At 42.5% G+C, this 27,039-nt stretch overlaps 1 protein-coding gene across 1 annotated transcript in view; it reads right to left on the bottom strand.

Moving 5' to 3' along the window:
* Positions 1 to 27,039, bottom strand: part of SORCS3 (sortilin related VPS10 domain containing receptor 3) — an 818,830-nt gene that overhangs the window by 254,455 nt on the left and 537,336 nt on the right. Inside the window, exons 6-7 of the mRNA XM_054984254.1 lie at positions 25,678 to 25,742; positions 1,308 to 1,426 (exon numbers count right to left, since the gene is read on the bottom strand). Of these exons, the coding sequence (XP_054840229.1) occupies positions 1,308 to 1,426; positions 25,678 to 25,742 (184 nt within the window). The remainder of the gene's footprint in view (positions 1 to 1,307; positions 1,427 to 25,677; positions 25,743 to 27,039) is intronic.

Here is a 27,039-nt window from a genome sequence, read left to right as displayed (position 1 = left end):
TCAGACAGACTACTTACACACTTAAGTGTTGCATGGCAAATAGAAACTTCTGCCCTTCGTGTTAAATCTTTTCCCAGTTTCAGACTGGCCTGGCTTTGGTGCACACAGTCATTCCTTGCCTTCCTGTTTTGGCATGAGGGAATCCAATAACTGATCATGTTGAAAGAGGAAGGAACGTGTATATAGTAGTGCTGGAGTTGAAGGAGCATGAAACAGATCTTCTTTTCCTTAGATGGGAAACCTTAAAGGTCCCAGAGCAGCCTTCTGGGAAACACAGTAAACAAATCTCCTGCCCTCTCTCTGTTCCACCCCCCTCAATTCCCAGTATTCTGACAGCTAGTTATTTCACAAGTGGTGACTTTTGCAGTCACTAAAATGCATTTGTCAAATCAAACTAGATTGTTTGACAAGGTCCAATAAGTGACAAACTCTAGTCACCCTCTTGTTAGACAAGCTGTGAAAATCTGTTTCTCCATGGTATGCTTGTCTGTTGCCAGATTATGCAGCAACACTAACTAAATTAGTTCTCTTCTCACCACTGAATGCAATTAAATACACAAAAATGGAGGCATTACATAAAACTAGAAAAATAACACAAGGATATTAATTTCATATTCTAATCTAAAGAGGCAGTTTTCACTTAACAAATTAAATAAAATAGAACAGGGTAAGAGGGGATTTTGGGGACATAAACCACACAAGAAAACACAAAGTAGATAATATAGAAACCATAATGGGCCACATTCGGACAATCACACTAACCAGAATTAGTATAACCAAACCATGTTATTCTGTGTGATATATAAATTAGCCATTGCCATACAGTTGTTGGTCTAGTACCATGTAGCCCCAAGTTCAAATCCCAGCTTTGCATCAGGCTCACTGGTTGGCCTTTTGCCAATCATTGCTTCTCAGCCTATCTTACCTCTCAGAGTAGTGAGCATAAAATCTACACTGCCTTGAGCCCTGTGGAGGAAGGGCAGAATCAATATATAATTAAAATATATAGCTAAGTGTATGGCAATGGGTCAGTAATGAGAATAAAAATACATTTGATGATGCTTAGCTAAAGCTACAGCTACATGTAGCTTCGTGTCCGTAATATCATATGGCAACAGAAAATCATTCTTTTGCAAATTGGACCAAGGATTTTGATGCTTAGGTAAAGAGGGAAGGAATGTTTTTGTCCATATCAGTAGTTTACTGACCAGTAAGAGGCACCTTCTCCTTTGTTGTTATATTAGGAATATGCAAACGGGCCCAGAGCTGTCTATTTATCATTGTTCCATACTCTGCTGTAAACATACCTGAATGAAGATGTACTCATCCTGGACGACAAGAGAACTTGTGTCAATAGAGCGCAGGAAAGGTCCGCTCCTGGTAGTCTCTGAACATTCTTGAATCCTACAGGTTATATAGTGGGCATCTGTAACAGGAACAGAACAGTGTGTGAGAAAATGCTACGCAAGAGTTTATGGGCTGGGAAAAAAATTCAAATTAGAGATGCTCTGGAACTCAGAATTCACAGAAACTCAGCCTATGAATCCTCCTGTTGAACCATATGCATTGTCTTTGACAAAGCTTCCAAGTCCATACCCCTTCTCCCTTAAATGTGTGTGACTTCTGCTCACAATGATACTTTTATCTTTTTATGAAATAATGTGTTTAATTTATTATTTTAAAAATAATAATATCCTGTCTTTCCTGGAGTTCAAGGCAACTTAAAACACACAAAACAACAATCCACTGCATAAAACAAAACTTTTAAAAATGTGCAGTTAATACAATTACCCCTCCAAAAAATGCAGGGAAAGGGACAACGTGTTACATCACACTCTCTATCCCAGGCTGTCAGGGCAAGCAATACTCAAAGACGGTGTTTCCTAGAAGAGGGGATCTGGCTTACAAACACTGTCTGTCCAGTCAAGGTTGCCAACTCTGGGTTGGGAAATTCCTGGAGATTTGGGGAAAGAATGTGGGGAGCGTAGAGTTTGGAGAGGGGACGCAACTCAACAGAGATGTGATTCCATAGAGTACACCCACTGAATATGACATTTTGTCCAATGGAACTGATCTCTGTAGGCTGGAGAACTCCAGGCCCCACCTGGAGCCTAGGAAGGAACCCTATGTCTAATTAAAGGCCAGCAATTCTTCTTGCTTCCAGCTGTGATGGAGGGATCTAAACTTGGCTGGATAATCTGCCGCTACTATATGACAAAACAAAGGTAGAAACATGGGGTGGGGGTGGAGAGGCAGAGTCAACAGATAGACGCAAATAAATGGCTGGTGCTGACATGACAACCAGCAGCTGCTTATTCAGAAGTGTTTCATTGTGAGCACAATACACGGATAATCAAATATATGCAAAACAGGTCAACTGGTTAACATTCACAGGGAGACATGAGAGAGTCTCTTTTCATAGCTTTTTATTTATTTATTTATTTGGGGAGACTTTGCCCCTTATTGTATCAACAAGATGCAAACTGTTCTTTTAAAAAAAAAAAAATCATTGTACTGTTTTGCATCTAAATACTTTGGGGTTTTTTCTGCTTGTTAATTTGGGATTTTTAAAGATTTGTTACTTTGGGTTTAAATGCAGCCACTGAGGAAAGAAGGAAGGAGGAGTGGATAAGTGAAAGGAGTCTGCTCTGATTGGATAGCAGCTGTACCCTAGGGGGTGGACTGAACTGCTATTTTTTAGTCCTGCTGAGAGAAAAGTATCCATTCTTGTTGAGTCAGGTAAAATGTGTGGACCCTGAGAGTCTCTCTACACGAGACCTCCTACATGCAGATGCTCAAGGGAAGAGAGACGCAATGTTAGCTGGGAAGCTGAGTTTTAAAAGACAGATTGGAAGGCTTTGTCAGTTTCCCCTCAGAGGGTTTATTTTCTCTTCACCTCCCAAAGGCTCTGTCCCCTCTCCTCTAAATCACAAGCTGATGCAGGGGAGCAGAAAACAGCCCCCAGGGAAAGTCACCTCGATGTCAGCCTCCTATGGGGGTGGGGGGAATTCACTCTGGTCAGGTATAGTGGTCTTAGAGTGCATCCCCCCCCCCTTTCACCACCCCCTGGTAGTATTATTCACTAGCATTGTCCACTCTTGTGAAATGTTCATTCAAAGCAGGGAGGAAATCTCTTTCATGTGACTGAAAGACAGTCTGTCTCAGCTTGGCTCACCGCTGGCCTGTTAAGTAAGAACATGCTTTTGTAAAGTTTATTTTGTTCAGAGATAAAGAGACAGAAATGGTGTGTGTGTGTTTTGAACTGGCTGCAGCAGGAGCTAGCTCTCATGTAGACTTTTATGCAGGAAGTTTTCCCCCCATCCAGTTACAGAAAATGTGGGAAGAAGCGCAACAGACCCTTTGTGGCATTCAAAGTGTTCTTTCTTGCCTGCAAAGATCAGAGGGTTTGTTTACTTCCCCTTTGCCTCCCCTTCTGTAGAGAGGTGAAACTGACAGAGCCTTCTGACCTGTCTTTTAAAACTCAGCTTCCCAGCTAACATTGCATCTCTCTTCACTTGAGCATCCACGTGTAAGAGGTCTCATGTAGAGAGACTCTGAGAGAGAATCTGTGTCTGTGTGCTTCTGAGAGAAAGATTATGGTTAAGTCAGTCAAACTATCTGTGCACCTGGTCAGTCTGGGTATATCTGAGAGAAACAGGGCTGCCAATCCTCTGTTGGAGGCAGGAGATCCCTCACTCCCAACCGCTGCCCCTCGCCACCACTCACCTGTCTGGTGGGGGGGGGGGAAGGCCCTGGGGAATGGGACTGGGAATAAAGAGACCTGCTGAGCCAACTTGCAGTAGGTACGCTCCCACAGGCATGATGATGTCATTTCTGGAAGTGATGTCACCATGCCTGTCGGCGGGCAAACTCCCACACTTTACAGGGGCCCAAACTCTACAACCAACACACTTATATACTTACTAGCTTGATGCCTGTGCTTTGCTAAGGTATTTAACTACTTTAAATCCAGTTATAATACTTATGAGTATGTAAAAATTTTTAGTTTGGGGGGGGGGGCGGTTGAGTTGGTTTTGTAGTATAATAGTATAGTACCCAAGTTGGTTTTGTAGTATAATAGCATAGTACCCAAACTTTACAAAGGTGTTTGAATAAAGCGAAATATGTTGATGCTGAAAACTGATGAAGTGAATTTCAAAATGTAACATTTATTGAAGAGATTTTAAAAGGAAAAGATTGTAGTGCAATAAATAAAGTGAAAAATACATACAACTTTTTTTTTTCTACTGAAGAACCTCTTTGTAGGCCTCATTGGTGGTTTCCCCCTCTGGTGCTAGGATCACCAGGCTGCTGGGTGAGCTCACTCTGGAGCAGGCCACGTAGAACTGCCCATGTGAGAAGCAGTCCTTCCTCAAGTCAATTCTTGCCACCTTCAGTGTCTGCCCCTGGGACTTTTCATCATCATAGCAAAGCAGGCCTTGAAGGGGAACTGCAGTTTCTTGAATTTGAAGGGGTTCTCTGATGGTATCAGTGGTATATATATGATATAAACACTGACTTCCTGCCCCAAGCACTGCTGGTGAACAATGTGGCCCTGATGATGTTCCTGTGGAGGCTTTCACTCGTAGTCTGGTGCCATTGCAGAGTTTGTATGGGCTGAGGTTCTGGAGCAGCATCACTGGAGCCCCCTCTTTGAGGAGAAGCTTGTGGGCTGGGAAGCCAGGAGCAAGGAGGGTTGAGCATACTGAGGAACTCTACAGGATAGTGGACCGCATCATCCATTTGGACCACTGAGTTCACAGATCTGTACTCCATTTTGAGTGAGTTGTGTTTCATTAATGATGGCAGCCTTGTCGATCTTGGGGGTCAGAATGGCATGCTTGCACAGCCAGTCCATGGTTACTTTTCCTTTGGACTCGGGATATGTTCTATCCCCTATTTTTAGTAGAGTTCAGATAATTCCCCAGCAGACACTTCACCTCTCAAGTGGACCCTCATGTTCTTTCTTAGAGTTTCCTGATGAGGGGCCACAGATACGACATCTTGACACACACAGTAACCTTGTCAGCTTGAGTTCATCTTGGGACTACTGGCAGAGTCTGCCAGACGTCTCCAGCCAGCAGCACTGTGACTCCGCCCATCGCTCCCTTGTTGCCCCTGACATCTTTGAGGGTTATGCTCAGTGCCTCAAAACACCCCTTAAGTACCATGCTGCTCTCATCCCAAACAATGAGTTTACAGTCCCACAGTACTTGCGCCATGTTGCTTTGTTTTGAGATGCTGAACAGGGGTGTTTCTGCATGGATGAGGTTAAGAGGTAGCTTGAAGGTAGTGAAGGATCATCTGCCCTGCCTAAGTGAGCCTTGACCTTCCATGGAAGTGAGTGCCTCTCTACTTGTCTTCCAGGATTGCTTTGCTCATAGAAAGACTCTGCCAACTCTGTGCACTTTGGGGTGATCTTACTGGTACTTGGCCACTGCTGTTTGGTGCAACACAGGAGCAGGACATGCATATTTCCTTGCCTCATCTCTAAGTTGCTTATTCTTTTTAGCGTTGGTGTATCTTGCATGATATCTGCCAGAAGGCTTCTTGGTGGCAGTAAGAGGTGATGGCTGCAAGAGGTGTGAGGTGGAGTTGGACTGAGGGAGGGGTGGGCACTTTGGCAGGTTCATGTGAGAGGTTTGCATTGAAATGGCCCCTAGAAAGATTGTGTACCATCTCCCCATGAACATTTAAAAACTTTGTTGCCACACTGACTTTTATATAAAATCCCTATTCAGGACTCTTGTATAGAGATGGGCACGAACCGCATTATGAACTTCAAAAACCCATGAAATTGGCGATCACGCGATCGCGATCTGGGGGTTCCTTTTTTTTTTTGTAAAAATTTTTATTGGATTAGAAACATTCCATATCATTTACAATCACATTCCCTGAAATTTTCCAATTCTAACCCCCTCCCTTTCCCCCCCCTTTTTATTGACTTCCAACAGTTTTCCAACCCCTCATTCTATTTTCCCTTTACTCATATCAACTTTGATACATTTGTTAAAATATACTTTCAGATTCTTCTAAGCTTATCTATCATAATTGTGCTATTTCTATGCTCTATCTTATTCTTTCTAGTCTCTTCAGTACGGGACAAACAATTTGCCCCTCGTTATACATATCTTCTAATACTTCTATAAACATTGCATACATTCATGATAAATCAATCAATTTGACTTATATTCTATATGTTGCTCTTTACTTCCTTTTACATATCCTATCTATCTTAATTATCTTATTTCACCATTGTAAAGCTATCTAACAAAAATAGTCAATATATATCCATTTAACATAAGTCAGTCTATTAAATCCACATTCCGTATGCTAGTCTATATTCATACTCCCTTGTACAATTATTATTTACTTTCAGAGAAAATATTTAATGTAATTTCTATCCTTATAATTCTTATAGTAATAGCACTACTAATACTCTATATAATAATTAAATATGATATTTGCTTAGAATTATTCTGTTAACTCTCCACCCCGGTATAGTCACTTCCCTCTTCTTATATTATATTTCAGTAATTTTCAAACTGCCACAGTTCTCCTCCCACCTCCCATTTTTTCACCAGATATTGTTTCAGCTTCTCCCAGTCCTTGTTAAACTGCCCTGGGTCAAGGTCTCTCAGTTTTCTTGTCATTTTATCCATCTCCGCCATGTACAGCAATTTGTAGGTCCAATCCTCGATAGTTGGCACTTCTTGTACTTTCCACTTCTGCGCATACAAAAGTCTAGCTGCTGCTGTCATATAAAATAACAATGTCCTATATTGTGCTGGGATATCCTCCATTCCCAAGTTCAGTAGCAGGAGTTCTGGGTTCTTATTAACTTGAAATTGTAAAATCTCACTCATTACTTTTATTATTTCCCCCCAGTACTGCCTAGCTACCTCACACGTCCACCACATATGATACAAAGATCCCTCATGCTTTCTACACTTCCAGCATTTATTAGACATATTCAGATTCCCTAGCGCAATTTTCTTTGGTGTCAGATACCAACGGTAGATCATTTTATAGACATTCTCTTTAATATTAGTACATGTCGTAATCTTCAAGGTATTTTTCCACAAGTATTCCCATGCCTCCATTGTTATTTCTTTGTTAAAGTTTATAGCCCACTTCACCATTTGCACTTTAACTACCTCATCTTCAGTATACCATTTTAACAGTACTTTATAAACCTTTGAGATTTCCTTTTTATCTTCTTGTAAAATTACTTTCTCTAATTCTGAATTCTCCATTCTTATTCCTCCCTTCGCACAGTCCGAATAATAAAGATCTCTAATTTGTCTATATTGAAACCAATTGTAGTTTGGGGACAACTCTTGTTGTGTCCTTATTCTTATTTTAGAAAATTCTATTTGAGTTATTTCCTTATACGTTAAACACTGTTGTTCATTATCAACCGTTCTTGGATCAATTGCTTCATATGGAATCACCCAGGAGGGAGTTCCTTCCTGTAGGTAATCTTTATATTTCTTCCAAACTGTGAAGAGGCTTCTCCGAATATAATGGTGCAAAAACATAGAGTCTGCTTTCACTTTGTCATACCATAAATATCCATGCCAACCGAACAGTTTTTTATATCCCTCTAAGGCCAGTAATTTGCGATTTTTCAGCGTTATCCACTCTTTCAACCATACCAGACAGATTGCATCATAATAAAGTCTCAGGTTGGGCAGTTGCATTCCACCCCTTTCTTTTGAATCCTGCAACACTTTCATTTTCACCCTAGGCTTCCTGCCTGCCCACACAAAGTCCGATATTTTCCTCTGCCATTTTTCAAATTGTTTAGAGTCCCGGATAATTGGTATTGTCTGTAACAAAAACATCACTCTTGGCAAAACATTCATCTTAACTGCTGCAATTCTTCCCAGCCATGACAAATTCAGTCTATTCCACTTAATCAAATCCTGCTCTATTTGTGTCCATAGTTTCTCATAATTGTTCTTGAATAGATCTATATTTTTTGCAGTCAGTTCAATTCCCAAATATTTTACCTTACTTGTTACTTCACAATCAGTTATTTCCATTAATAACTGTTGCTTTTGTTTAGTCATATTTTTACATAATATCTTTGATTTTTTTTTATTTACATAAAAACCCGCCAACTCTCCAAACTCTTTAATTTTATCCATTACCGTAGGCATGTTTTCGATTGGATCTTCCACAATTAACATTATGTCATCTGCAAATGCTCTGACCTTATAGGAAAAGTCCTTTATCTTTATTCCGCGGATTGCATTATCTTCTCGAATCTGTATCATCAGAATTTCCAATACCAAAATAAACAACAGCGGAGACAACGGGCAACCTTGTCTTGTGCCTTTACCTATAGTCAGTTTCTTAGTCGCCTCATCATTCACCACAATTGCTGCACTTTGGTCTCTATAAATTTCTTTAACTGCTCTTATGAATCTTTCTCCCATTTGTAGCTGTTCCATAGTGGCAAACATAAAGTCCCAGTTCAAATTGTCAAATGCTTTTTCCGCGTCTACAAAGAAGAAACCAACCTCCTTATCACAACGCCTATCGTAGTATTCAATAGCATTTATCACCGTCCTTAAGTTATCTCTAATCTGTCTGTTTGGTAAGAAGCCTGCTTGTTCTTCCCCGATAACCTCGGCTAACCATCCCTTTAGTCTCTCTGCCAAGATCTTCGCGAAGATCTTGTAGTCATTGTTAAGTAAGGAAATAGGTCTATAGTTTTTAACGTTAGTCAAGTTCTGTCCCTCTTTGGGGATCAATGATATATTAGCTTCACTCCAGGTATCTGGAATTCTTTGATCTCTCAAAACACCATTGATCACCTCTTTTAAAAGTGGCGCCAGCTCATTGGCCATTACCTTATAAAATTTGGCTGTAAGTCCATCAGGCCCTGGCGCTTTCCCCAAATTTGTTGACTGTATTGCTTTCCTTATCTCTTCCTCTGTTATTTCACAATTTAATTTAGCTCTCCAATCTTCCGAAATTACTGGGAGTTTTACTTTTCCCAAGTATTTCGCTATTGAGTCTTTGTTCACTTCTTTTTTCCCGTACAGTTTGGCATAAAATTTGTAAAAGGCTCTACTAATAGCAGTCTGTTCCCGATACACTTTATTGTCCTCACATATTTTATTTATTATCTTTTTTTCTTTTCTCTTCTTCAATTGCCATGCCAAATATTTCCCAGGTTTATTTGCACCTTCAAACGACTTTTGATTCATTCTTTTCAAGTTCCATTCCAATTCTCTATTATTCATTGCCGTCAACTGCTCTTGTAGTATTTTAATATCCTGATAAATTTTCTTTTTCCCTGGTCTTTTCTTTAATTGTATTTCTTTGGCTTTTATTTTCTCCATAATCTCCTGTCTCTTCTCCTCTCTTTTCTTTCGATCTCTTCCATTTAAGTCCATTAGTGTGCCTCTAATTACTGCTTTGTATGCGTCCCAAACCTTGTTGGTTGGTACTTCTCGGTTCATGTTGTGTTGTATGAAGAACTTAGTTTCCCTTCTCAACATCTCCATATTTTCTCCCTCCTGTAACAAGTCCTCATTTATTCTCCATCCTTTCCTCTTGGTTCTTTTCCCAAACTTCCACATAATTGGATTATGATCTGAGGCCACCATAGGCATTATTTCAACGTCCTTAGTCCAAAGCACTAAGTCCTTTGAGGCCCAGATCATATCAATACGTGATAGAGTACAGTGTCTTGCAGAGAAAAATGTGTACTGTCTGCTTGTGGGATTCCACGTTCTCCACACATCTTCCAAAGTTTCCTGTTGCACTAATGCAAAAAACGTCTTTGGTAAAAGTCCTTTTTTCTTTTGTGCAGTTACTGATTTTTTGTCCTGTTCCAAATTTGTAATTCCATTGAAGTCTCCTGCAAGGATTATCTGCTCATATGAAAGTTCATCTAATTGCTTCCTTAAATCCTCAAAGAAGCTCTCTTTAGCACCATTTGGTGCATAGATTCCGATTACCACTTTTTTTAAATTCCATGTACATTCCACTGCTATAAATCTGGCTTCCACATCTCTAATCATTAATTTCGGCTGTAGCTCCTCTTTTATATATAATACCACTCCCTTTTTTTTCTTTTTTGAGGCCGCTACAAAATCCGTGCCCAACTTACTCACTTTAAGATATTCAGTGTCCTGATTTCTAATATGGGTCTCTTGCAAACATACAATATCACACTTTTGTTTTAGTAGCCAGTGGAAAGTACTTTTCCTCTTTTTGGGTGAATTAAGTCCATTTACATTCCAAGATAAAACTTTATACTCCATATTCATAACCTTGTTGTTGGTAAGTCCTTTTCATTGTCCCTCATAAACTTTTCCATCTCAAATTCAGATCTAATGCGCTTTTTCATTCCTCCAAATTCAAAAGATATCCCTTCCGGTAATTCCCATCTGTATCTTATTTTCATGTCCTTCAAATTCTGGACAAGCACTTTGTATTTTTTCCGATCAAGCAACACCGATCTGGGTAACTCCTTCATGATGATAATCGTCTTGCCATCGACTACCAATGGATCTTGAAACTGTTTACTCACTATCGTTTCTCTTATATTCCTTGTCGTAAATTGCACAATCACATCCCTTGGTAATTTCCTCTGGGTCGCAAATCTGGAATTTATTCGGTACACCACGTCTAGGATAGCCACAACTTCCTCCTCCTCCTTTCCCAGGTATTCAGCTAACACTTCAGTCACCTGTTCTTGTGCTGTCTTTGCCTCTACTTCCGGCAAACCTCGAAACCTCAGCTGTTTCTCCATATATTTACTCTCCGCAACTGCCATTCTTCCCCTCATCACTCTCATGTCCGTTCGTTGCATCTCAGTAAGATTCTCCATCGCTTTCTCCACAACATTAACTTTCTGCTGCGCTGCCTGTAGGTCGGTTTGTATTGTTTCCATTCCCTTCTTCACCTCCGCCAGTTCGTTTTTTACTGTCTCTTTAACATCTTTGACTTCTCTCACCAACTCCTGTTTTGTTTCCTTCAGTTCCTTTAACATTTCCAAAAAATTTTTGTCCAAGTTCTCAATAGCTGTTTGCCACTCTTTCTTCGACATCGTGGGGCTTGATTTACCTCGCTCCCACGAGTCTGCACGTTTCCTTAACTCCGTGGCGTCTAGATTAATGTCCCTTTAAAGTAATTTAAATGTCCCAGTTTTTAAAATAAGCAGGAGACGTTTGCAAAGTCCAAAATGTCGGGCGTCTTTTCTCTATGGTTTTTCTATGGTCTTTTTGTAATCCAAAATGTCCTACTTCCGCTCCTGTTGAAGTCAATGCCCTTCCCTTTTCAAAAATGGCGGTTCCCTTCTTCCTGTCCTCCGATAAGGACTATCTCTCTCGAACAGCTCTATCACTATTACGCACTTCCTGTTTGCCGACTCTCCACTGCAGCTCTCGCGATGATAGAAGTTTTCTCACAGCCTGCTATCACTTTATAACCACAGGTATGGTAAACAATTGTCTATTTTCTTCAATAACTTCGTTTAACTTAGTCCTTTTTCTGATCTAATTCTTGCCGGATCTTTTCCTCAATATAATCCATCTGTTGCAGTTTAAAAGTTCACTTTAAAGCCTCGTTACTTTAAGCAATCTGTCCCAGTTTGAGAGATAGTGATCTTTACCTTTTCAAGCGTCTTTCTGGGTTGTAATCACTGCTTCGATTTCAAATTCTCTTCCGAAGTTACTTTCCCCTGCTGAAGCTTGGGCATGAAGATCTTATGCCAGCCGCACTGGCCCCGGATCTGCCGCAGAGATTTATGCCGACCTGTTGAAGGGTGGGACCTCAAGGGACGAGAGAGAGTCCTTAGCGCAGAACCCCCTTTCGCCCGAGATCGACGCGCCCTGAGGTACTTGAGCGTTCTTTGCCTGTTCCCCACCTGGGAGCAGGTGGCCGCGGGCTAGATTTGCCCTGCCGGCCGCTAAAACGGCAGCCCGGTCAGCTCCACGATTAGAGCTGCGTTAGACCTCCATGGATCCCAAACCGGAAGTCCCCCCGATCTGGGGGTTCCTTATCAGCCATGGCCAACGAACCAGCGGTCGGCAAAAGCTTGGTTCGGTGCATTCAGCCGCGGTTCGGGAAGCCAGACAGTCAAGCGCCAACAATCAATTCCCCTGGCAACGGAGCCGGGGGAATGCCTGAACTCTGTCTGCGCTCCTTCTGTCACTCTGGAAACCCGAATGGAAGCCCAGCTTACCTTGATCGGCAGGTCTTCCTTCCAACCACAGAGCTACAAAGCGGTTACAAGTTGGGAGAAGACACCTAGGGGAGGGAGGAGGAAGGGGGTGTCCTTTAGCCACGGGCACTCCAATCTCATCCCTGCAAACCCTGATTGGCAGCTCTGATGGCCAAACACAGACCTCCTGCGTTGCTCAATGGGACCTGTGCTTATAAGTAGCCATGGGATCCCAGGGTGGGTTTCACTTTCAGCGAGCAGTGGAGTGGAACAAAGCTCTTGCTTGCCACTTGCTAGCCTTTGGGGAGAGAGACTAATTCAGTTTTGATTTCAGGGATAGGGGTCTATCTCCTCTGGTTCCAGGGCTGCTGCCTGGCTCTTGGGCCAAGCTCAGTGGGCACCTCGGCTGAGGGCTCACATTGATTATTGATCAGAGCCTGATTGGGTCAGGTCTGTGGGAGTGGTGGGCTAGGGCTCTAGTCCCTCACTCCATCTGGTGCCAGGGCTGCTGCCAGGCCCTGGGGCCAAGCTCGGTGGGTACCTCGGCTGAGGGCCCACATTAGTGACTGATCTGTTCAGGTCTGTGGGAGTGGTGGGCTAGGGCTCTAGTCCCTCCCTCCCTCTGGTACCAGGGCTGCTGCCAGGCCCTGGGGCCAAGCTTGGTGGGTACCTCGGCTGAGGGCTCACATTAGTGCCTGATCCATTCAGGTCTGTGGGAGTGGTGGGCAAGGGCTCTAGTCCCTCACTTCCTATGGTGCCAGTGCTGCTGCCAGGCCCTGGGGCCAAGCTCAGTGGGCACCTCAGCTGAGGGCTCACAGTAATGCCTGATCCATTCAGGTCTGTGGGAGTGGTGGGCTAGGGCTCTAGTCCCTCCCTCTCTATGGTGCCAGGTCTGCTGCCAGGCCCTGGGGCCAAGTTCGGTAGGCACCTCGGCTGAGGGCTCACATTAGTGCCTGATCAGGTCAGGTCTGTGGGAGTGGTGGGCTAGGGCTCTAGTCCCTGCCTCCCTCTGGTGCCAGGGCTGCTGCCAGGCCCTGGGGCCAAGTTCGGGGGGGAACCTCAGCTGATAATATTTAAGAAACAAGGAGTTTTTTTTACTTCACAACCACCCTCATATGCTGACCATTCTGTCAAACTAATATTTATAACAAGCGTTACTATTTTACCAGTTAAACAGAGCAGATCTAAGGTGAGGGAATCAGGGAGGCAGCAATATATAGGTCAAAAAACACAAAAGGGAAGGAGTTCTCAAAGTGAAAGCTTGAGTACAGAATACTTAAAGCTCTGTGTGAGTGGAAATAAAGAGAATGTTGGTTGTGACAATAACCCTCCTAAGGTACAAGTTTAAGGTAAAGTAGGGAGGAGATGGATTAAAGGTCCCAAGGCATAGGTTTTAAAAACAAAAGCAAATCATTATAATCATGTATGGAAATAGCAATAAGGATTTTCCCATACATTAATAATTTAAATGAAACAGCAATCCTAATCTTGCTTCACTTTCATTATGAGCCCAAAGGAAATGAAACAAATTATTAGGAAAATTAAAAAAGTAAAATTGACCATGGGTCACCATATAATGAAGTCTGCAAACCTTCTGGTTTCTGAACTCAGAAAGTTACAAATGGCAAACATACTTGTTTCTTTTCTGTAATCTCTCCCACCTATCCACCCTTTCATTTGCTGTTCTTAACATTTGGTCCAATGAGTTCTGGGGATCTTGAATAGACATGGGCACGATCTGAATTACGATTTCAAAAAGTCCCCGATTTTGGCGTTTGCTCCATCATGACTCAGCTAATCTTCTGTCCACAGCAACCAATCCAGCAGTTGGGAGTTTGCTTGTTCAAGACTTGATCGGATATATCAGTTTCTGTTCGGAATTGCAGACACTCTGGCACCAGTAATTATTTCCCGGGGCAACGGAGTCAGGGGGGGGGATGAGCTGTCTTTGCCCTCCTTCTGTCACCCTCGAAACACGAATGGAAGCCCAGCTTTCCTTGATTAGCAGGCTTCCTTCCAACCACGGAGCAGCAACCCAGGGGAGGGAGGGGGAAGGGGGTGGGCACAAAGGAAAGGCAAAAGGCAGCATGGGAGGCTGGGAGGCTGCCTGCGCCATTCGCCTTTCCCCTGGACAAGGGACGTGTGGGCAAGCCAGCCGCCCCTTGTCCGGGGGAAAGGCAAAAGACAGCGTGGGAGGCCACCCATGCCGTTTGTCTTTCCCCAGGACAAGGGGGGGATGTACTAAAATGAATTACAGGATTGCCCATTGAAAATAATGGGAGAAGCTTGAATGCCCGTTGGAAATAATGGGAACCTGGAATGCCTATTGATTTGCATGGGCTCCATTGAAACACATTAGAGCAAAAAAAAAAAAGGTGCAAAGAAAGCGTGGAATGGATTTTGAAGGAAACTCTCTGGGCCCAGATAGACTGTTCTGGGACTGGATTGACAGGCCCCTGAGTGCAATGACGGCCCCTGGGTGTGACAGAAGGGGTCTGAGACTGGAATGATGGTCCCTGGGTGACAGTCAGGGGCCTGTCATTCCAGTCCCAGAGCCCTTCTGGCAGACTCAGGGGCCGTCATTCCAGGTAGGGGCCTGTCATTCCAGTCCCAGAGCCCTTCTGTCACACTTAGGGGTCGTCATTCCTGTTAGGGGCCTGTCATTCCAGTCCCAGACCCTTTCTGTCACACTTAGGGGTCATCATTCCAGTCAGGGGCCTGTCATTCCAGTCCCAGAGCCCATCTGAGACACCCAAGGGCCCTCATTCCAGGTAGGGGCCTGTCATTCCAGTCCCAGAGCCCTTCTGAGACACCCATGGGCCCTCATTCCAGGTAGGGGCCTGTCATTCCAGTCCCAGAGCCCATCTGAGACACCCAAGGGCCCTCATTCCAGGTAGGGGCTTGTCATTCCAGTCCCAGAGCCCTTCTGAGACACCCAGGGGCCATCATTGCACTCAGGAGCCTGTCAATCCAGTCCCAGAACAGTCTATCTGGGCCCAGAGAGTTTCCTTCAAAATCCATTCCACATTTTCTTTGCACCTTTTTTTTTTTGCTCTAATGTGTTTCAATGGAGCCCATGCAAGTCTATGGGCATTCCAGGTTCTCATTATTTCCAATGGGCATTCAAGCCTCTCCCATTATTTTCAATGGCCAATTCTGTCATTCATTTTAGTACGTACCACAAGGGGTGCGTGGGCAAGCCAGCCGCCCCTTGTCCTGGGGAAAGGCAAAAGGCAGCGCGGGAGGCTGGGAGGCCGCCTGCGCCGTTCACCTTTCCCCAGGACAAGGGGTGCACGAGCTAGCTGGCTACCCCTTGTCTTGCAGGGCAGGTAAACGGTGCGGGCAGCCTCCGAGCCACTCGCGCTGCTGCCAGCTCCGCAGCGCACTGGGACAGCCAGCTTGCTGCATGGGCAGGAGCGACTCAGGAGCACGTGCACGTGCACAACAGCCTGACTACGGTTGCTCTGGGTGCTGGCCTCCCCGATTTCGGATCCGATTTTGGACCGGAAATGAGACTTGATAGGTTAGAATTGGGTACCTGCGTTCGGCGCCGCCACAGAATCACAATCAGCTAAATCGGGATTATTTTTTGGATCGTGCCCATGTCTAATCTTGAAAGCTTGAATTCACTACCTTGTGACATTTTGGTTGCTCTCATAAAAAGGTATTATATTACTTTTCTTTGCATGCATACTAAATAATCAATTTGGTCAGGAAGTAAAAGGATGATAGTCTAGGAGACAGATAAAAGCAGAAAGTCAGAGTGAAACAAGATCAGCCAATATTGTTTCACTGTATTTTTGATGGTTATTGTAAGTCACCTTGTGAATTTTATGTTAAGATGGTGAGATATAAATATTTTATACAAATGCATAAAGGGCCCACCAATGAGCCACACATTTTCCTACAATACAACAGCATTCAGGGGAAAACACAAATGAACAAAGTTGTCTATTATCCAGTGGTCTGAAATCCAGGAAAGACAAACAGATACAAAATTAATTTAATTTAATTTATTAGATTTCTTGCCTGCCCTCCAGGCAAGCAGGCTCAGGGTGGGTTATAACACCACACAGTGATACAATAAATTAAAACAACAATACACGATAAAAGATAAAACACACAATTCCATTGTTCCAATACAAAAGTTAAAACCATAATCTAAAATGCAGTATAAGATGGTTCACCATAATACATCCCACGCACCAGTATCATGGAGGTAGGGCAGGCAGATCACCAGAATGTAAAACAAGCGGACCAGAGGCTACAGCAGAGAGGCCAACCAGGCAGTTTGCTCAAGCCTCAATCGCCAGTTAGCCTGGTGGAACAATTCCATCTTAGAGGCCCAGCAGAACCATAACAAGTCCCACGGGGCCCTAATCTTGACGGACAGAGAGTTCCACCAGGCTGGAGCCAGGGCCCAAAAGGCCCTTTTTGAGGCTAGGTGAATGTCTTTGGGGCCAGGGATCACCAGAAGGTGTTTGTCGACAGAAGGAAGTGCCCTCTGAGGAATATATGGAGAGAGGCGGTCCTGCAGGTATGTTGGTCCCAGTCCATTAAGGTCTATAAACGTCATAGTCAGTACCTTAAACTTGACCTGGAACTCGACTGGGAGCCAGTGCAGCTGACACTAAGGTTGAATATGCATCCTAACTGGAGTGCCAGTAAAGATATGTGCTGCCGTATTCTGGACCAGCTGTAACTTCCAGATCAGTCACAAGGCAGCCCTACATAGAATGAATTAACAGTTATCTAATCTGGAGATGGTTGTTGCTTGGATCACTGTAGCTAGGTCATCAGCTGCCTGATCTGACAAGATAGAAGAATGCAGATCTGGCAACTGCCATGACCTGGGCCTCCATTAAAAGAGAGGCATCTAGAGCTGGGAGCCATATTCCAGAACCCATCAACCCTCAATCCAGGTACAGGTCCTCCATCTCCATAGGATTCAAGTTCAATTGACTCTGGTTTATCCTTCCAGTCACAGCCTCCAACACCCTGGACAGGGTATCTGGAGCAGCATCTGGCTGACCATCTAACAACAGATATAACTGGGTGTCATCTGCATATTAATGACATCCCAGACCAAAACTCTGAGCCAGCTGGGTGAAGGGGCACATATAAATGTTTAACAACATCGAGGAGAGTATCACCTCCTGAGGGATGTTGCATATTAATAGGTAGCATGATGACAACTGCTTCCTGAGCACCACCCTCTGTCCTCGATTGTGGAGAAAAGAGATCAGCCATTGCAAGGCCATCTCATATTTCCCCACATCGGTGAGGCAGTGGGTCAATAGCTTGTAGTTGACCATATCGAACACTGCCATTAGATCTTACAACACCAGCAGCACCAACTCGCCTCAATCCAAATGCCTACGAAGACCGTCCATCAGAGTGACTAGTGCCGTCTCAGTCCCATGGTCAGGTCAGAAGACAGAACATGGATCCAGAACAGAGGCATCTTCCAGGAATACCCGTAGTTGTTCCCCTCACCTTACCCATGATCAGGAGGTTCAATACTGGGCAGTAACTGGACAGATCGGTGGGGTCCAAAGATGGTTTCTTCAGGAGTGGCCTCAACACTGCCTCCTTCAGGGCTCCAGGAAAAAAACCCAGAGCTCAGAGACAAGTTAACAATGGCCTCCAATGGATCCCAAAGTCCATCAGCACTGGCTTTCATCAGCCATGATAGACAGGGATCCAGGAGGCGAGTGGTGGGCCTTACAGCTAGCAGGACCCCCATCAATCTCATCGTGGGTGAGCCAGTTGATGTGATCCAATACAGGCCTAGAAGATGGCCAGGGGGTCTCCAGTTCTTTCACAGTATCAACTGTGGCCAGCAGGTTGTGGTGGAGAGACAAAATCTTATCCATGAAATAGATCCCAAAAGTCTTGCGGCTAATACCCTAATAAATAATTTGCCAATCTCTGGAATTTTCTAAACCCAAAATAAAGACGCAGGACGAGTTGTCTCCAAGTTACGATTGGTTTCAGTACAGACAGATCAGAGATCTTTATAATTCGGACTGTGTGAAGGGAGGGATAAGAATGGAGAATTCGGAATTAGAACAGGCACTTTTACAAGAGGATAAAAAGGAAATCTCTAAGGTATATAAAGTGCTGCTGAAATGGTATACAGAAGATGAAACAGTTAAAGTGCAAATGGTGAAGTGGGCTATAAACTTTAATAAAGAAATAACAATGGAGGCGTGGGAATACTTGTGGAAAAATACGTTGAAGATCACGACATGCACCAATATTAAAGAGAATGTCTATAAAATGATTTATCATTGGTATTTGACACCAAAGAAAATTGCGCTAGGGAATTTGAATATGTCTAACAAATGCTGGAAATGTAAAAAGCATGAGGGATCTTTGTATCACATGTGGTGGACTTGTGAGGTAGCTAGGCAGTACTGGGGGGAAATAATAAGAGTAATAAGTGAGATTTTACAATTTCAAATTAATAAGAACCCAGAACTCCTGCTACTGAACTTGGGAATGGAGGATATTCCAGCACAATATAGGACATTGCTATTTTACATGACAGCAGCGGCTAGACTTTTATACGCGCAAAAGTGGAAAGTGCAAGAAGTGCCAACTATTGAGGACTGGATATATAAATTGCTGTGCATGGCGGAAATGGACAAAATGACAAGGAAACTGAGAGACCTTGATCCAGGACAGTTCAACACGGATTGGGAGAAGCTGAAACAATATTTAGTGAAGAAATGGGAGGTGGGAGGAGAACTGTGGCAGTTTGAAAATTACTGAAATACAATAAAAGTAGAGGGAGGTGACTTTACCGGGGGGTGGAGAGGTAAATGAGAATTTCTAAGCAACTATTTTATTAGACTATTATATATAGCATTAAGTATTATAGGTGTTATTACAAGAACTATAATGATAGAAATTAACCAATTATAAGGATAGAAACTAATTAATTTCATTTCTGGCAATAATTGTATAATGGAGATAATTTTATAATTGTAATGAAGGAATTTAAGTAAGGTGGGAAAATATATATTAATGTATAGATTATGTATTAAATTGATTGAATTGGTTTGGAGGTATATATGGGTCAAATTGGTTGACTATTTTTGGTGGATAGTTGCATAATGAAAGAATAATACAATTATATAATTAAAACAGTATGAAGATGAGATATGTAGAAAAAGAAATATATAGAGTATAAGTTAAATTGGTTGACTTATATTGAATGTACTGTTTATAGAAGTATCTAAAAATATGCTAAATGAGGGATAAATTGTTTGCCCCATATTGAAGATGAGATTATAAAATAGAGTATAGAGTACCAAAATTAGCTAAATGATTATTATCAAAAGAAAATATGCCAAGAATGTATTATTTAGTTATGTATTATTTAGTTGTTAAAGTAAGTAGGAAAACAGAAGGAGCACTGTGTTATATAGATAAGCTTAGAAGAAAGTGAAAGATTATGTTTGACAGATAGAATAAATTTAAAATGAGTAAGGGAAAAGGGACAAGGGGTTGGAAAACTGTTGGAAGTCAACAAAAGGGGGGGAAAGGGAGGGGGTTAGAATTGGAAAAATTAAAGGAAACTGATTGTAATGTACAATTTAATGATATCTAATCCAATAAAATTATTTTAAAAAAAATAATTTGGCAATCTGCCCGTGAAAAGGAGACTAAGGACCAAACAGTTCTGAATAATTGTGCTGGGCATGAGCTTGCAGATGTGATGGAAGCAGTATAGAATTCCTTCTTTGCTGCTTTCACCACAACCTCATAGACTTTCATAAGCATTCTATAAGACGTTCTTGACTCTTCATCCTGAACTCACTACCACACTTGCTCTAGCTGTCTCAGTTCTCCCTTCATCCATTGTAGTTCCTCAATATACCAGGGAGTCAATCTGGTATGGGAATAGAGAGGGTGACAGGGGGCAATTTTGTCGATGACTTTGGATAGATGGGCATTCCAGTCCTCCACCAGTATATCCAGCGAGTCACCAAGGGACATCAGATCCTGCAGAGCATTCTGGAAACCAATTGGATCCGTTAGTCTCTGTAGGTGAGCATAAATCAGCTTGTCACCTATGCAGGGAGGGGGCTGGCACACCCAGGTGAGCCTTCAGGACCATGGCACTGCATCAATAATGTCTAGGTCCACATGAATCCCCATCCTGAAGATCAAATCCAGCGTGTGGCCTGCTTGATGCATGGGGGCTGATACAAACAGATAGTCCCAGTGCTGCCATGGAAGACATCAGGTCCACAGCTTGTACAGAGGTGGCATCTTCAACATTGAAGTGGACATTGAAGTGGACATGGACATTGAAGTTCCCAAAGACTAAGAGCCTAGGAAACTCCAACAGCCCACCTGGCAACCACCTCCAACAGGTGTGACAGGGTACTGCTGGTGTGCTGGGTGGTTGGTACACCAAGCAGATAGCCAAACTCTCTTCAGCACCCCACATCAGGCCTACACAATCAATGCCAGCACTCTTAGGGGTGATGAGAGGTCTGAAGGAGAAAGTATTTCCAGCCTCCTCCCCCAGCTTGATTATGGAAAGGCTAAAATCTTTTTATGAAGTAAGGGACACAAACAGGTGTTTTTAGATGATAGAAATAAGGAAGAAATATAGTGATTGAAAACTGGAATCTGGTAAAATCTAAGTGCTACTATACTGGGGCAAAATCAGTGCTGAATATGTGAATTCTTCCATGGATGTAGACAGTAAAAGAGAACATGCAGATGTATATCAGGTAATTTCTTGATGGTTTGGGCAGTTGGCAGTTAGTAGCATCATTTATGAAATTACATAAGCATTTTTATGGAGGCTATGTGTATATGATTTTGTTATTCTATTACATTCCACTTGGCCTTCTCTGTGCAAAGTCTTAAGGGAGCAGAGACTTTGCATCTTGGCTTCCATGCTTGCAAGGGTCCTGTACCATTTTATCATTTCAGATGAGAGCTTACAGGGAAGTAAGGGGCTTTGAGATGATAATGTGGAAGTCAAGAACAGATTGAGAGTCAGCGTGGTTTGGGTAAACTTGAAAACATTGGTCATTTGCAGTAGGATCCTCCAAGAAGACTCGAGTTTTTAAAGATTGTGTTGCAACACCCTCCATTTTTGTTTCTAGGCAATCGAAAAATGTGTATTGTTAAAGGAATCAAAAGTTTCCAGGCCTCTGAATCTTCTGACTAATCCCTTGAAACTGATTTTGAGATTTTAATGGGAAATTACACATTTGGTTAAGGTTCCACAGCTTTGACTCCTTGATGTAAGCATTTAAATTCGAGCTGGCCTCAAAAAGCTGGAGAGCAGGATGTCTTCAAACAGACCAGTTTCTGAAAGTCTTGTTATAGGCATGGTATTTCCCCCTCCCACACACACACACACACACACACACATTCAATCTGTGCAGTGATCCCAATGATGCATACAATATCAGAGAAAGTTAAGTAAAACAACTAAAGGCAACTATTTCAATTACACACATTCAATGAAAATGTGCATCACTTCTGCCAGAGGGACCTCACAGAAGAAAAGTAAGAGATGGATACAAATTATCTGTTCATGTGTCTGTTTACAATTTAGAGTCTTGAGGCACCTTGAAGAATGGCAAATTTATTGTGATATTAGCTTTTGTTCAAATGTATTCTTCTTAAACGCTTTCTTCCTTCTTTAACAACAACAACATTTGATTTACATACTGCTCTTCAGGACAATTTAATGCCCACTCAGAGTGGTTTACAAAGTATGTCATGATTATCCCCACAACAAAACACCCTATGAGGTGGGTGGGGCTGAGAGAGCTCCTAGAAGCTGTGACTGACCCAAGGTCACCCAGCTGGCTTCAAGTGGAGGAGTGGGGAATCAAATCTGGTTCTCCAGATTAGAGTCCTGCACTCAACTATTACACCACACTGGCTCTCAATGATACTTTAGTGATCTTTAATTATCTTTAATAATACTGCTTATTTTGCCGACAGATCTTGAGCAATGCCACACTAAATACTAAAACCAACGCTTTTAAAATGACCTAACATTTACCACAATTAAAATCCTTTTAATTTAATAATACATGCAAAACTTTTAGCAACTGCCAGTATAACTCTTAAATCCACACCTTCCAAAAGTTTTTTAACTTTATCTGGTATTGACAACCTTGCATTATCATAGAAAATAGGAGTAATCCTTCCAAACTACAATGAACCTGAGCTGAAGAAGAATCATATAACTTCTTAATTAACCATAGCAGTCTTTGATCAGTTGAAGATTTTCCTAGTTTGTCCCATAAACGATCCCTTGGAATCGAATCAAAGGCCACCATGTATACTTTACTTCTCAATGTTCATGTACATTTCCTGGCTAAATTATATAAGACTAAACTATGTGTCACATCTGTGTCCCATCCATGCCATTATTTGATGCTGACCTGTTATTCTGAACCAGTGTTTCAAGCTGTACCTTCATGCCATATTGCCAATGCCATAACTGCTTTCACAGGCTTACAGTTGCAGATGTCTTATCTAATGGCTTTGAAGCTTTCAGAGCTTCTGACCTTGTACACTGTCCACTCCCATGAATTAGTGTGTTTCAACTTTAATCTCCTGCTTTCTCAGTGTTTAGACGTGATAGTTAAAATATATGAGAAGTTCCCAAGACAGGTTCGTGCCAAAAGTTATGTTTTGCTGATGGGAGGGGGAAAAGGAGTAACTGTGTTCTTCAAGAGGAATGGTTCTTCCACATATTACCATTCCTATCAACCTGTTTTTACTGCTTAGTAGCTTACTTTGCTTCTGAGTAATCCTATGAACATATCTGTGGAAATGGTCTGATTCCTGAATAAAACCTTTAACCAAGAGCCTGGATTCTTGCTGGAATGGTACAGGGGTCTATCTGCCATAGCCTGTCATCCGTAGCCTGACACAATGATCTATTGTAGACTTTCCAGTAACAAATCCTGCTTGTTCAGGGGCTAGAATCCTTTCAAAGTTTACCCAATCTAATAGTTTTTATAGTAACAAGGAAGAGTAAAGTTTTTGTAATGAAGACAAAAGAATAATTGTGCAATAATTAGTAGGATTTGCCCTATCGTCTATTTTATAGATAGGGACTATAATTGCTTGTCTCCACACACTTGGAATTATACCAGGTCCATTTATTACTGAGAAAACAGGAGCCAAAAAAGAGCTCCACCAAGCAATGTTATGCTGGTACAGCTCAATAGCGATCAAATCTGGACCAGGCACTTTCCACTTTTTCATTTTTCTGAGTTTTTCAATTTCCTCAGGCAGACTCTTAGGCCACGGGGGTAATTGCTCGGGATTTTCTTCCATATGTTTAATAGGTGCTGATGAAGAAGAGTAAACTATTTCCCCCTACACTTCCCTACACTAGGGAGAAGATTCAGCACCGAAAAAGGCTAAGATGCGTAATAGCAACAATGTTTGTCAAAAGTGCCTCTTTTCCTCTAAAGAACCGCAAATTTACTTCAGAGTAAATTATGAAAATCATGCACATATGCAAGCATAGATGTAATCAGTATAATGCACAGATATATATGCCCAGGGATTGCAGAACTAAAGGGAAAGGCATTTTCATCTCAGTCAAAGGTTCAAGACTTGAGCCATTGGAACTTAGAAGCCTTTTTGTTTCAGGAAGAACATCTAAAGGGGAACACCAGCCTAGAATAGGATAGAAATGCTAATATTGTCAAGCCTAAGTTCCTTCCACTTCAACTCTTTTGTGTCTCTTATCTTTGTGTCTTGCTTTGGGAGATAGTTGACCTTTGAAAAGCCACCCAAAGATCTTAGTCTACAGATGAATTCAATCACCCTTTTCTGAACTGTTTTTTTTAAACAAAAAGGGTTCTAATATACTAGTTTGTGCATAACATGTCTTGCACTGAACCATATAAAGCTTCTGCAAATAAGCTCCTTATTTGGGAATAGATCCAGAGGAGTTAGCCGTGTTAGTCTGCAGTAGCAAAATAGCAGAGTCCAGTAGCACCTTTAAGACTAACCAACTTTATTGTAGCATAGGCTTTTGAGAACCACAGCTCTCTTTGTCAGATGCCCAGGAATTAGGAAGGCACTGAACTCATCTTTTCATAGACATGCCATTGCCATATTCTTAATGTTACAACATAGGAAGTGGTAGGAAGTGGTAGAAAGGAGTAGTGATTGGTGCGGTCATTTCCTGGAGATCCTCCCTGCATTTACCTTAAAGTAGTTTACAATAAAAGTAGTGACAAGAACTTCCAGTAACAATACTAGCTATGTATTCTAAAAGTGAAGAAGTATGGTGCAGGTTCCACTTGAAGAACAGATTTAGCTCCCTGGCTCAGGAACGAGCTCACATAACCCATGTTTGTGAACCACGCACTAATAGCCAACGTAGTATAGTGGTCTGAGTAGACCTAAGAGACCTAGGTTCTGGCCTCCACTCAGCCAGGACAAGTGCATCCATGGGGGCAGTGCTGGCAGCCGCCTTGAGCACTGAACTCTGAAGGAGGCACCGTATTGGCCCCCGACGACTCCGCTGACCCAGAAGCAGGCCTCATCCCCGCTCTCCTCTTTGCCACTTTGCCGCTGCCACCCACCTCAGCTCAGCTCCCGGCGAGCCAGGTGCCCTGGTGGTGCAGCAGCAAATGGGGATGTGAGTGGGGAAGTGGGCCATGTCCGTGCTCGCCTCTCTGCCCCTTTGCTGCTGCCGCCTGCCTCAGCTCAACTCCCAGAGAGCTGGGTGCCCCGGCTCTCTGACGTCACAAGTGATGTCATCACGCAGGACCAGAGCATGTGCGCAGTTCATGCATGTGCATGGGGTGAGAGTCGCCACCTCCTGCCCAAGGATTCCCACGACCATGCTATGCCGTTGCCCCTCCCAATCACCAAGAATACTAAAAGCAGGCTGGAAAAGCTGTAAAAGGTATAATTTTGGAGATGTATTAAAATTCATCATTTTTAAGCCTACAATATCAAGATGGTTAGTGAGGGAGGGGTGCAAGTAGGTATCTCACCTCAGGCACCAAAAACCCTGGCACCAGTCCTGCACTCAGCCACAAAGTTCATTGGGTTATGTTGGGCTAGTCTTTCTTCAGTCTAGCCCACTTCACAGGGCTGTTGGGGGGGGGGCAAAATGGAGAAAGGGAGAACTATGTACACTAGATAAAAATGACAGAGATAGAAAATATTATAAATTTGGATGAATATATTTAATGGGCATATAGGGACTCATAATCCCTCAAACTCAAGTTCTTGATCAGGGTCCTATAGCTTTATTATTACTTTCTGTCTAAGTTCAGTTTTTTTCCAAGAAGTAATATTGTACAACTGACTCCTGTTGGAGTCTGACAGGTGTACTCAATAAACTGAGCCTTGTGATCCATATCTTACTTATCAATTAAAATGTAAATCAAGAAACAAAACAAGCCAGATGAACTTCAATCTATTCCTTTCTGACTTTATAAGCTTGGAGATGAGATACTCACGTCCATCTGTTGTCCGAGCCTCCATGTGAACAAGGTCAGGTTCCTTATCCAGACCTGAGACAGACCTGAGAGAAAAGAAGAGCAGAGACAAATCAATCCGTGAGGCACAATGCCACGATAACAAACAAAGGTCAAAGTGTTAGGAAATAGAAAAGGAGTAGAAAACTAGGGGCCTTCTCACTTTAAACAAGCCATCCTGAGATTTGAATGGATTTAGTGTGGGAAGAAGCCACATGAAAATCAAAGGGTTTAGATTTAATAAGTAACCTAGTTGAAAAAGCACAGACAACTGGAACACTTGAGGCTTTCATTTTAATTCCATTTCATCCACTTGCTAGATGTATGGTTTTACATAGGTTTGGCTTTATGATGTTGCTGAAGTTCATAATTACCAATTCACAAACTTCAGCAGCCCATAATTTTTCCATCTGAGGCCACCATAATGGCCTCAGGATGTCTTTTCCGGATTGGATCATAATTTGAGAGACAGAAGAACTCCTTGCTGCTTGACTCCCTCCCTACTGCTTTCTGACTTATCTGTCTGGTGATAACAGCAGGGATATTCCTCTAAGCTTTCCTGTAAGGACTATTTCCTCCCTGGTATTTTTAATGCTTCTATACTAGCCTCCCAAATGCCAAAACCCCTAAGAAGAGTAATTGTTTAACAACAATTGAGCCCTTAGTATGAATGTCAGGAAGCCTAAGAAAATTAGGGTCCCTGGACCACTGTTGTAAATGTTTGGGAGGGAATCTGTAATAAATTTCTGCAGCTTCCACCACTTCCAAGTAAGAGGTGACAAGATGAAACAGGGTTCAAGGAGTCACTCATGGGTTGTTTGGAGAAAAGTCTCTAATGGATTGGGAAAATAACTTGGACCCCGTTGTCCTTCTATATTTTCTTCTGTATTGTCTTCTCTATCTATATGCTCCCTGCATTATGTATACTATGACCAGACAATGAGAGCAGTATCTTGTATTCAGGTGTTCAAAATAATTGGGACTGGATGTGTGTATGTTATGTGCTGTCAAGTTGCTTGCAATAAATTATGACTACCCTATAAATGAATGACCTCCAAAAAGTCTTATCATTAACAACCTTGCTCAGATCATGTGAAATGAAGGCCCTTTATTGAGTCAACCCATCTCATTCCGGGTCTCCTTCTCTTTCTAATGATTTCATCTTTTCCTAGCATAATTGTCTGTTCCAGAGAGTCTTGTCTTCTCATGTGACCAAAGTACAATAGCCTCAGTTTTGTCATTTTAGTTTCTAGGGAAAATTTGCACTTGGTTTGATCTAGAACCCACATTTGGCCTTTTGGAGGTCCATGGTATTCATAAAATATGAAGACCACATGTCATCTG

Source organism: Eublepharis macularius, chromosome 6 (assembly GCF_028583425.1).
Source record: "Eublepharis macularius isolate TG4126 chromosome 6, MPM_Emac_v1.0, whole genome shotgun sequence".
Taxonomy (NCBI): Eukaryota; Metazoa; Chordata; class Lepidosauria; order Squamata; family Eublepharidae; genus Eublepharis; species Eublepharis macularius.
The sequence above is the reverse complement of the archived record's forward strand: the minus strand, read 5'-3'. Positions and strand labels throughout refer to the sequence as shown.